Raw genomic sequence first — 12,588 nt, 5'->3', positions numbered from 1 at the left:
GACTGTTCTTTATTAGGTACAGCTCTTTTCCCAAGCTCTGTGGAATGCTTTGTGCAAGACCTAACTATGGATACGAGGGAAAGAGCAGATAGGCAGTATTAGTACCTGGCAAGGGTGAGGGCGCAATCAGAATGAAACAAGCATTCTGATTGGCCCTCGCGGAGGTATTACCCGGCAAGGAATCCCTCCACTGCCATCCCCGCTCCGAGCCTCCCACAGCTGAGAGGCTGCCTTCGCCCACCCGCCAGGGACTCAGGTAAGGCTTTTTTTGTTTTCCTTCCCCTTTCCTCCCTGCTCCCTGCCCTCCCCACCCCGCTTACCTTCTTGCTCTTTTGTCCCCAGTGTGGGACAATGGCAGCCTGCAGCCGTGTGGCGACTCGGAGCGGGGCCATCCCCGCTCTGCGCTTCCACATGGCTGGAGGCTTCCATCGTCCCCCGCCGGGGACTCAGGTGCATTTTCTTTTTCATTTTTTTTCCCTCTATCCCTTCCATCCTCCCTACCCCACTTACCTTCTTCTCTGTCTTCTTTTGGGAACGGACGCACTAGGAACATTTCTATTCCCAGCACATCCACTCCCGATGGCCGCCATGGAAAGGGAAAATTGACTCGGTTTTCCCTTTCCCGTCGGCCATTTTCTAGGTCGTATTTTTTTTCTCTCTCCCAAAACGCAGCGTTTCAGGACAGAAAAAAAATGCTTTTAGTGCCCAGGTCACGCAGATATTTCAGGCCGGGGTACTAATAGCTATATGCCCCTCGCGACGGGTAATGCCCTGTGGCCTTCGTTAGTTATAACTATGAGCCCCAGGGCATTACCTGAGTCAGTAATGCCCCCGCCGCTCGGGGCATATTATTGCTTAATTAATCTATCTTTGGAAGCTGTTCTTCCAGATCTAGGGATGAGCTGTCATGAATTACCATATGCCCATGTGTGATCTGTCCAGCAAGGGGGGCCCCTGGACCCAGAAAGGAATCACTTCAACCATCAACAGCCATTTGCACTTGAAAGGGGACTTTGGTGGCCCGGGGTAGAGAGGGGTGCCTTTCCGGAACAAGGTGCAGTTGATTGATTTGTACATTAAGATTTGGATGTTTGCTCAATTTTGTATGATTTCTGGGATAAGTGCGAAAACATGAACTTGCTTACTTTTAATGCTAGTTTCAAAACTAACAAGAAGACATGTTTTGTCAACATGGGCTCCTTTTGGTTGCCTGGTAATTTTCTGCATTCTTATGATACGCAGGCCATCCATTTGTCCCAGATTGCCCTTGTCTGCCTAATGCTGGCCCACCCTTTTTCTGTATTTCTAGGCTCCTTTTGGCACACCAGCCTGTTGTGGTCTCCAGCTTTACCCTCGCCTCTTCAGTAACTGCTCCCTCTTTCGTCTGCACACATTCAGCTTTCTAGTAAAACATATCCCCTTCATTGTCTCTATCTTTGCTCGTGCCTATTTATTACCATGTCTCCCTTTTGTCTGTGCATATTGTGCCTTCTTGTAACATGCAAGCCTCCAGGGTCTCTAGCATGTGTGATTTAGGGGGATAGCTCTGATGTCTAAAGCCTGATTCTTAAGGGCAAAATGTGCAATTTAGGGGATCCCTCCACTGTCAGAAGCCAGATCTTGTGTGAGTGAAGATTGCACTGCTATGCCTCATGCTGTACCTGTTTTGTGTGAGTACAGCCTTCCCGGATGTGGCTCGTGCTGCACCAAATCATGATCAGCATCTGAACTGGTGCATTGGCTATAGGTAGATGCCCTCCCATAATCTTCCACAGTGAAATCCTCATTTTGCTTTATAAATTTCACTTGTTCAAAATGCGGCATGGCAAGAATTTTCCTGTGATTAAAGAAAATAGCACTGTATGTACTAAAAACTCTCTTGGTCTGCGCACTTGTGGCAGGGGCAGAGAGTGGACAAGTTAACGATTCATCTGCAACACCCATAGGTTCTACAGGCCAGAGATACCGCTTTCTGCACCAATATTACATTGGCTCATCATCCTCTCCCATGGGGGAGGTATCCAGCAGACCTACATCAAGCATATGTGCAGGTGATGAACCGCTCTCTATTCCTGTTGAATGCGTCACTGCAAAGCATCTTTTCTTTGTAAGGTGCGCCCATGCAGCTCGCAAAGCTTTTCACAGGTGTCAGTAATGTACTTCTCATTGATGCTTTAATTCTTCAGTTTTATCTTTCAGCTGTAGTTGGCAACATTTGGCCTGGTTGGTGTTGTTCTTGCTAACTGCACTCCAGTCGATGTGCTGCACCGGAGCATCCTTGCATATTTGCACAGTGTCTCCTTACTGTGATGACTGCTGTGAGCCCTCCTCCCCACTGTGAGACAAGCATGGTATCGAAAGATGACACAGACAACGAAAAGATAGTTTGAAAACCTTTATTTTACTGGTCAGGATGGTGTAACCTCTACCTTGCCCTAGCTCTAAGGTGGGAATGTTCCCTATCGGAAAGTAAACTAAGGGAAGTCTAAGTCGGTCAGTCAAAAACAAAATACTGTCTGTGTCAAAACCTATGCTTACCCTCACTTCTGCAGAATAACAATGTGTATGGGGCTTGGTATACTCAATAGTGTTCAAAGTAAAAAAAAACGTTTGGCAATGGTGTTCTTCTGTAACTCACTTCCCCAAGTTCAAGGCACTCGGAATCACAAAGTTCCACAGGCTTCTCAGAATTCACTTGTCAAAAAGTTCACAGTACCTTTTTTGGCTTCTCCGGGTTCCCGCTCCCCGAACACAAAACCCTTTGGTTTACACTACTCAATGGATCTCCCAGGCTTCCCATGCCCAAGCTTGGACCCTTTCAATTCCACAGAGTACACGTTCAAAATACCAATGTTCAACTGTTAAGTACCACTTTCATTAACATAAAAGTTCAACTTGCTTTACAAGTTCCATTTGCAAAACCATGACAGTTCAACGGGTTTCCTTCGGGGTTCCCTTCCCCATTCTCAATACCTCCTCTTTGCTTATTTCACTTTAGTTTGTCAGGCAGTTCACTTGTTCGATCGGGCTCCCTTGGTCGTGGCGCAGTTGTCAGACCGCCTGTGTCCACCCACTACAGGTCGTACAACCAGGTGCCCCAGGCTTTAGCTGTGCCCTCTTATTAAAGTTAATTGGCCAAAATAAGGTTCTCTTTCAACATTCACTTTCAATTACTGTTTCTTCATATTTTCTTTACTGGATTTCTGTGGTTCTCCTGGGTCACTCCCTTGCCTGGAAACCTTCCCAGTATATATTTCCTTATGGTGAGGTCTCTGCAACCCTCCTGGATCACTCTCCCTCCTGGGGGCCACCCCAATGCTTAATTAATCTTTTGCTGGATCTCTGTGTGTTTCCTGGGTCACTCGCCTGCCTGGAAACCTTCCGGTTATACTTCTTTATGGTGCAGTCTCTGCGGCCCTCCTGGATCACTCTCCTGTCTAGGGGCGACCCCAATGCTGAATTATTCTTTATAATTTTTCTTGGGGATTTTGCTCACACTTCATCTCTTCGCATAGCTCCCCTTTTATCCCTATGCCTTTTTGCTCACACTTCACTGCTTCACACAGCTCCCCTTTTCTAAAAGTCTTCCTTCTTGACCTAGAGGCTGTTTACTTTAAAGCACATACACATGGAGACTTTCAAAAACTTCCCTTCTCTTCTCTAAAGGGGCGTGACCACTCTGATACAATGTATACTTTAAAACTAGATAGAATAGAAGTTCTTCCTCTAGCGCTCGCAATCAAAGTCACACAGGGTTTTTCAGCCTCTCACACTCACCGGCTCTCCTTTGAAGACTTTCCTTTCTATTGCGCTTGCCACAAACTTTGTGAAATGGCTCTAGAAGGTTCTCCCTCTACCCCTCAGGCACTCCAACTGTATCACAGTGCCCCAGGAGGGCGAGCACTCCTCTTGGTGGGTGGAAGAATGGCCTATCAGCTGGCCTCTTTCCTCTGCCTCACCTCAGTCCCAAAGAGTAGGTACTCAAAGTTACATTAAAATGCCACGCCAACTTATAGGCAGGTCCCTCACCAACTGCACCGCATCTGCATCACCTGCGAGGGAGAAGCCTGGCAGGTGCCTTCCCCATATTTGTCAGGTTGAACTCAAGCACATATAGATGGATGCAATTCTGCTAACCCTCTTTGCAGACTACTTAAAAGGTGTAGCAAGAAGTAGATATTAGAAAGTAGCTGCCATTGGAAGTGTCAGAAATGCCCCAAATAGAGTTCTACAGTGAGTGCGGGAATGCATTTCACTCCTCATGTAGCCTGCCCAATGCCCAATATGTGCAAAGTAGAGATGCAATGGGTAGCCACTGGCAACTTCAGGTTGTTCAGTAGTGCCTTGTGACACATCTTCAGTTCACGTATTGCATATTTGACAGAGTAAGCCTAGCTGAAATGTGTGCTGATCTAGTCAACCACAGCAAGCATTTCTTCTAAAGCCATAATTGCTGATAAAGTATGTGACAACAAGGTAAAAAAACATGGGCAAACTAGGGCCTCGCATTGACTAGTCAATTTGTAAGGCAGAAAAGACATCCTTCTTTCGAATGCAACCAAGTCTAAATTCACATTAAGGGGACTTATTCACTGTGCCTCATCTCCTCCACCTATTCCCAGATGTCAGCTCCCCTGTGTGCACAATGTCATGTCACAGATGGTCTCAAGAACACACCAACTCTCAAAAACAGTTCAAAGGATTTATTTTAAATAATTGAGAAGGGACTCGCTAAGGGTCGCTCCTCTCTAACTCGTTTACATCAGGAAGTTCCCTCCATAGCCCCGGTGTTCCTCAACCGCAGGGTGGTCACTAGAGATTGTGTAACCCCTGCTGTATAGCAGGGAAAACACCCTTTCTTTCCTTCTCCCTCTAGGAACAATAGGTGAAATCCAAACCTAGGTCCCACAATATACATAGCAAAGGTTTAAGGGCTGCCCAAGCACTCAGGTCCCACTTGGTCCTTTCGTTTCACACCCTTGTACTCCTCCCTCCGATGTTTTACACTTCCTCTTCCTCCCTTTTACTCTCCTCTCTTTCTTCCACCCACATTTTCCTTTTGTCTCTCCCGCTCTCGTCCTTCCCTTCAGTTCCCCCGATGTTCTCTCTCTACTCTTCCTATCTCTACCACTACTCTGCCCACTCCACACTATGACACTCCCCTCTCCCTCACTACTCACTCTTCCCCACACTACTATTCTCCTTTTTCCAATGCTACTCCACTCCCTCCACATAGTACTGTCCCCTGTCCCCTACTACTCTTCCTTCTCCACTACTACTTTCTCAATTATCCCCTCTCCACTCCACCACTCTCTCCTCCCCACTACTACTACTATCCCTTCTACACTCCACTTCTCTCTCTCCTCTCCACTTACACTCCACTTCTCTCTCTCCTCTCCTCTACTATTCATTCCACTCACAAACTCCTCCTTAGTCACCCTCCTTTCACTCACCTTGCAGGCACCTTTAGTCACGCCCTCCACTCCCTCTATTAGCTGTACTCACACACCTTGCATGCACACTCACACAAAAATACCACTTTCTTCCATCAACCAATATTTAATCTTGCACGCTCGTTCAGCAATTCTCCACCATGCTCCGTTGCACCGTCTGTCCTCTGATTGGTCTTTTGGTCCTACTACTCCCTTGACCTCACCCAAACAACCCATGCCTTCCTGTTTCCTGTGCCCCATTTTAAACTCCCACGTCCCCCTCCATTGGCTCTCTACCTCAGATGGCTCCACAGGCCAACGGCTGGCTTTCCTTTTCCCAGGGGACAGGTTACAGGTAAGCAAAGACATAAAATGGGTTTTAAGCCCCATCTCCTTCTTGTACATGGGTCCGGCTGCCTTTGGAAATGGCAGCCTGCTCAAATTATCATCAAAGTACCATGTCATTTTAGGGTTAACTGGAGCATGCCGTGCCAGTCTGATATGGGGGCTGCTCGGCAGTTTTGTCAAAGGTAAGGATAGCGCTGCAGTTCATGTCCCAAGGAGCATCTGGGACGCTGTCTTGATATGCGTTCCGCTCTGTGGTCCTCAAGAAGGTAAGAGAAATATCACAGTCCTTCTTGCAAGTAAGTATTGGAATTGCAGGTCTGATGTGTGGCTTGCTCGACCATTCCATAGTTGCTCGCTTGCTCCAATGCGGCCAGACTGTCTGGGTGATTTAGTCCTATGGGACAAACAGGGAGAAAATGGCCAGCATTGTGCAATACAGGTGTGGGGCACAAAACGGTGGTACTTATTTCATGTAAGCACAGGTAGCAGGGACTTGGGCCTCATAACACCCACACCTGCCTCTGGGGCAGGACTGCCTCTGGTGAAAACCCTGGTAGACCACCCACCCCAGGGTGAATGGAGAACCCATCCCTCCTTGACAAAGTCAGGTCCCTGCCGCTGAAATGCATATACCAACTGCTCCATGATTTACTATGTGACCCCTTTTAGGTGGTAAAGGAAGAGCTACATGTGTCCTTGGCTACGTGTATTTTTTGTCCCATTGACTGCTGTAGTACCCTCCATGCTGTAGCCATAGTCTTGTTGTGCAATTGCAGTGTGTCCTTGCAAGCTAAAGAAAATGTGTCTGGTACCTCCTAGCATTCATCGAATTGTCCTGTTATCCTCTGGAATCCAGGGTTTTGCACAAAGTAGTCGGAGAATAGGTCTTTTGCCAACATTATAGCCAGATAGCATCCATGTAGCCTGTCATGTGATTTGTGATTTTGTTTCCATACCCAAATTGGTCTACAACCCTGGCTGTATGGTGTGGGGGGGTTACATCTCTGGTGTATGGGCGGTTAGAGCTTAGTATCCCATTCTCAAACACTGTCAATGCTGCAGAAATGTCAAGGGTATTTGTGTGAACTTGTAGAGATATTGTTCTTGCCCGATGGTATGAGGGATTGACTTCAGATATTGTGACTTCTTCCCATGTCAGTATGTCGTGCTGCCGCATATGGGACCACATAGAGACGGTAAGTTTTTCAGATAGAATATGCAAGTGGCTAGATTTGGTTGCTGTTTATTCTGCGTGAAGCACTACCACAATTTGACATTTGTTGTGGGCTAACAACACACAGGCTGGGTTCATATTGCTGCAATGGTACTGGAGTTAGTGGGTGTGCTTCTCTGGATGCCACGCAATGTTGTGATGTGCTTTCTGATCTGTGACAGGAAGGACATTTCTCAAAGAGTCTGTACGCAGGTGGAGGATGAGCTTCTATCACAACTACAGCTGCTAGCACTGTAGTGCTATTCTCCTCAATATCACTGCGTTCCAGCAGCAATACACCTTTCCATCTGGACTCTGATGGATCATACTATTTGTCTTGATCAACATCCATGTCATTGTTATAATCATCTTTATTGCCTGATGTATCAATGGATGGCGGTATTGAAGATAGAGAATCAGCATTTTCAATATCTGTGCACTGTGCAACTACACCATGTGTTGTTCTTCCATGACCTTCAATAGATAGATCTGTGCCCCTCCCTAATCTGTCACTGCTATGGAGAAAGAACTGAAAATGCAAACTCCTCTGTTGGTCTTTGTGGATGTTTATCATTGTGGTGCAGGACCCCTGCATGCACTTGTAATGGTGCATATACTCCAATGTGATCAGTAATGGGGGTCTGGAATGTGAGTTGGATGTTACCTTCAATTGACTGTATGCAATTCTGACATCTTCAGTGAACAGCAAGTGCTGCTGCAGAAGCGAGAAGACCATCAGCATCACATCACCCATTTGGCAACTACTGTCATGTTGTTTCAATGTGTTGTTGGCTCACTGGCTGGTGTATCATCCACTTCCTGAACTCTATGCTACTTCCTATCACCAAAATGACACAAGTGGGACTCGCCCACAAGCTGCCCTCATGGATTCTAAGCTGATCCTATTCCTCCTCCCAGTCTCACATTATGGCATGTGTCTTATACACTCACTTCAGGAGACAAACACTGTTTGGTGTAGCACCTGCCTCCACAAATCTCTGCTCCTTCCTCCCACCAACATCAGGCGAGCATGACACTCCCACAAGCTACCATCAGGGATTCCCTGATCCTCCGGCTTCTCCTGCTCTTCCCTATTGTGAAACACAAGCTGGACACCACTTGTTTCCTAGTGACCCGTATGTTGCTTGGTATCACTTAGACAAAGAATGCCTGGTTTCACCCACAGCCACAAATAATTACTGCTATTTTCTCCAGACTTTGAAGTGTCAGACAAAATCAAGAGTCATGTGATAAAATCATCCAAGCTGCTCTCCCCAGTCACTTACTACCTCTCCCTGCTCCACCACTCTCATGCAACTCCAGTTCATTCCCCCTCCCCCTTCGCGTAATTTCCTAAGCCTGCCTTCCACAATGAACTTCTGCCCCTCTGAAAGCTGCCCAAGACTAATACGAGGCTCCAACCAGATGTCCTCCATTAAAGCCATGATGTCACACTTCGGTCAAACTTTAAAAAAAAGTACTTTCAAAGTTCAACCTGGTTGAATCACCTGCAATTGAGGTTATTTGAGGTTCTACCGAATAAACACGAGGATGAGTAAAAGGTACCTTTCTAAAAATGTGTTGTGTCAACATTAATTTCAGCGAGCTATTGTGTACTGCGAAGTGTATGTTCCTGTCAATATCATTAAAATCATACAAATAAAAATATCTCATTATTGCAAACATCATTAATTATCTTACAATTAGAACTGTACTTTAAGGTGCTAGGTTGTTTAGTCTTACAAAATGTTGTTCATTTTATTTATAACATTTTGACTTTACATGTTAATACAAATTATTTAAATACAAATAAATACCTCATGACGTGCGAGCGCCATCTCCGTTAAATAACCATCTCTACTTTGTTTGTATTCCAAAACAAAAACCGTTTTGTATTTCTGTTGTGACTACGTGCTTCGTGTCTGAGATATGCTTTCTCAAGGCCTTCTGTGTTTTCTGGTCTTAGTCAAATATCTCTAAGTGACAGGATTTCAAAAAGAGCTGTCTTGATTTGGACAGGAGCTTCTGGAAAAATGGCGGTTACATGCCAAATCACAGGACAGGAGCTTTTATTGGGCTGTAAAGGAGATGGTGTTCAACTAACAGGGCTTTGTAACCAGGATGTTGGTGGTGTGAAAACATATGGATCCACCAGATATACTGTGCACCATATAGTCACATGTAATATCATGATATGGCTCTCAAATACCTTCCACAGCTGCGACAACTGCATCCCATGCTAGACCAGAAAAACTACGCTAATGTGAAACCAATAAATATGTCCTATACATTTGCCAGGCCAACAAATATCATGCATTGGTAACACTATTTACAATGTTGGCACAGCACTGCCATATTTGCTAGTGAGTATATGATTCTTTCAAGTATGTCAGTGCACACGATTATCCCCTGATCTGTCACACAATCTTCAGTCCCTCATCTGATGATGTTCAGTTTCATAGATGTAGTGAGCTGGCAGATCGCTGTTCCCAGATCCACAGTGATGACATTGTGTGTGTGCAAACCACAAACGCAACTATTGATTCCATTCACCCTTTTGCAGGTGTTGTGCAAGAAGGAGCTTCAAATGAGATGAGCAGTAGTGAGAGTGAGCAAGCGACATCACCGGGGCCCAGAAAAAAGAAGACCAGAAAATCCACCGCTCTTACAGTCTCCAGGCCTGTTGCTAGCAAGCCACCAAAGAGTACTGCTGGGGTCATGCCAAGTCGAACAATGTCTGTGACTTCCGTCAGCACGACGGGAGAGGGACTGTCAGCAACAATCAACATACCCCCTGAGGTCCTGGCCTTGCAACATGCACAGGTCATTCTGGAGATGCATCATCGTGGGCAAGACCAGTTTGACATTGAAGTGCTACCGAGATCACAACAATTGCTGAGTGATGCCCCAGCAGAGTTGCAATCCCCATCTGGCATTGATGCACCACTAGCATCCCCGAATGACTACCCACCTGATGGGTCAGAGCACACGCAGGATCTAAGCACAAGACAGCAACAGTTAGCGTTGCTTGACAACAGCAGGCAGAATGTGCAGGTTCTGCAGTCCATTCAGCATGTCCTGCAAGCACATGCAACAGACAGCCGCAGCAGCATGGCGGGAATGAATGTGGAGCTCAAGATGATGCAAAAAAACCTAAATGGGCTAGTTTGCTCTAGCAGAGACCTAGTACGTGCTACGCATGGACTCGCATTGGTGAACCGTAGCATTGTCCAAGAAATTGTCCAATACCAGCAGGATACACAGTGTACCAATCAGCGACTGGTGGAGCTCATTCAGCAACATCAGCAGGCAAATGACATCATGGCAGTGAACCTGGCAGGGGGCTCAGCTATATCTGCTACCTCCTTACCACTAAGCCAAGTTGCCCTGCCTGGCACCAACAGGAGCCACAGAAGAACGTTAAATCTTAAAAAACAGGTGGATTCACCACCGCACAAACGTGCCCACAAGCGTAAGTGAGAGACATTGTGCCTTGTGCCGACAGTGCATTTCTGCGTGCCTACAATATTCTCTGATGCAAGCTCTAGCAAAATGGTGTTTTGTGAGGATTATCATCCACTCTCTCCCCCTGAATGGCATAACACAAAAGTCTACTTCACCTATGACATATAAGCCTACTCATCCGCAATTCCTCAACACAGTTGTCAAACAATATAATAAATCTGCATAGCACTATGCACATGTGCACCCGGTGTCCTTATGAAGTCATACTTTAACAATCATGCATACTTTGAATTCAGTATGTGCTTATGTTGATAAAGATTTGTTTGGGGTACATTACAGGCTTGACCGCAACCATGGATTTAAGCATAGACCAAAACTCGCATTTCTGATTGCACTATCCAGCATCAATGTTCTCGATACTGTAAGTCGTTGTCTATGCCATTTGATTCTTTCATGGCCCACTTGGGTCATCTTACACCATTGATTTTCATCACCATGCACAAGGTTGCCAATGGAGTAAGCACTTCAGTCCAGAGGAACAACTAGTTCCAGATCAATTTGAATAGTCATTGCAAAGTCCAAAAAATACTGGAGATGTATGTGTCTCTGTTGATTGTCATGGATCCTCACTACATTATTAGAAGGTGGGTGTGTGTGAGTGTGTGTATGGTATGAAATGCACTGTACATCGGAAACGTTACACTCAATTTGTATTTTGTATTTGGTTTATTTATAAAGCACAACCAGGCCCAGGGGCATACGGGCGCGTACGTTTTTTGATCATGTTACATAAGAGTACAGTTACATTAGCAAGCAGTAGGCAACAGTTACAATAGTTGCAGTTACAAATAAATACATACATCGGTATTACAGGTACAAGCATACATGTTGCAATTAAGGCGGTGGGCCGAAGGTGTGACAGATAGTAATATTATTTACAATATGTACAGTGGGTAGGCAGTAAATCTAAGCTCTAGGATGTCAGTGTAACTCACCTGCAGTCGAGGTGTGTCATATTGAGAAATGGGTTGTTCATAAACCTGTGTGGTGTTGCTACCATGCTTTCACCAATACAATACACCGCTGCATACCAGAGCATTTCATTGTGATTCCCTGCTGCATATTCAGGCATTTACATGCGCGAAAACTCTTCAACCCACGAACTGCAATCTTTCAACATGATAACTGGTTTTTTAGATTAACAAACCTAATGCCAATGAATGTATACATTTCAGAAGGAAGAAGCATGGCTAGGGCTCCTCCGGGATTCAAACTTGTGATCTGCCAGTCAATACATAAAGATCAGCAGCCTCATGGACCCAATATACTCAGATAAGCGTGCAATCTTCCTCTCGCCCAAAAGACTTTAAATGAGCCTCATTACGAGTCCGGCAGTAACCCTGCTGGTGCTTCCGGCGGGTGGCCTCCGGACTCACAACACTTTACTGGCACCTGTCTTCCTGGGGACATTACAAGTCCTGGTGGATCGGGAGGTCAGAAGCTAGCAAATGTTAACCCCCCTTCCCATGGAACCCCACAGGACTCCATGGGAGTGGGGAGACAGAAGCACTGGCACCGTTGCTAACGGTGCTGGTGTTTCTGTGACAACCCTGTGGGCGGGTGCCATTGTGCCACCCGCCCTCAGTGTTGTAGTGTAGCGCTCCGGAAATGGGTGCGGTACGGTGGGACCGGCACCCATATTTCGCACTGCCACACTCGTTGTGTATGACGCTGTTTCAAAGTGTCAACTTCTCATACGTAGGTATGGGAAACCTAGTTGTACAAAACATTCATGTTTCCAGAACTGTGTTCCTCAGATAGTGTTGCTGACAGCTGGGCAGCCAGTGGCTGGCTCTTTTAAAAGGTTGTGGGCTGACCACTGGGGAGATAGAGTGGGTGGAAGTCTCTCACAAGCACATCCGATGACAGCATATGGATAGAACTCAGATCTGTCACCAGACAAAATATTAAAAAACAGAATAATCCAAAAGATGAAAACAACTCAGTAAAATATCCTGATGTTCTAAATATATACTATCAAAACCCATCTCAATATGACTTTACTAGGCTAGTTATAACAGTAAAAATATTTTACAAAAGTTAGCAATGTTCTACAATCTTTAAGAAGGT

At 45.8% G+C, this 12,588-nt stretch overlaps 1 protein-coding gene across 1 annotated transcript in view; it reads left to right on the top strand.

The window, feature by feature from the left end:
- The window catches only part of LOC138512981 (protein FAM118B-like), a 391,143-nt gene extending 380,442 nt beyond the window's left edge, over positions 1-10,701 (top strand). Inside the window, exon 7 of the mRNA XM_069627701.1 lies at positions 9,557-10,701. Within this exon, the coding sequence (XP_069483802.1) occupies positions 9,557-10,473 (917 nt within the window). The 3' untranslated portion in view covers positions 10,474-10,701. The remainder of the gene's footprint in view (positions 1-9,556) is intronic.
- Positions 10,702-12,588: the final 1,887 nt, after the last annotated feature.

This window comes from Ambystoma mexicanum, chromosome 12, assembly GCF_040938575.1.
Source record: "Ambystoma mexicanum isolate Mex_15411 chromosome 12, UKY_AmexF1_1, whole genome shotgun sequence".
NCBI lineage: Eukaryota > Metazoa > Chordata > Amphibia > Caudata > Ambystomatidae > Ambystoma > Ambystoma mexicanum.
The sequence above is the reverse complement of the archived record's forward strand: the minus strand, read 5'-3'. Positions and strand labels throughout refer to the sequence as shown.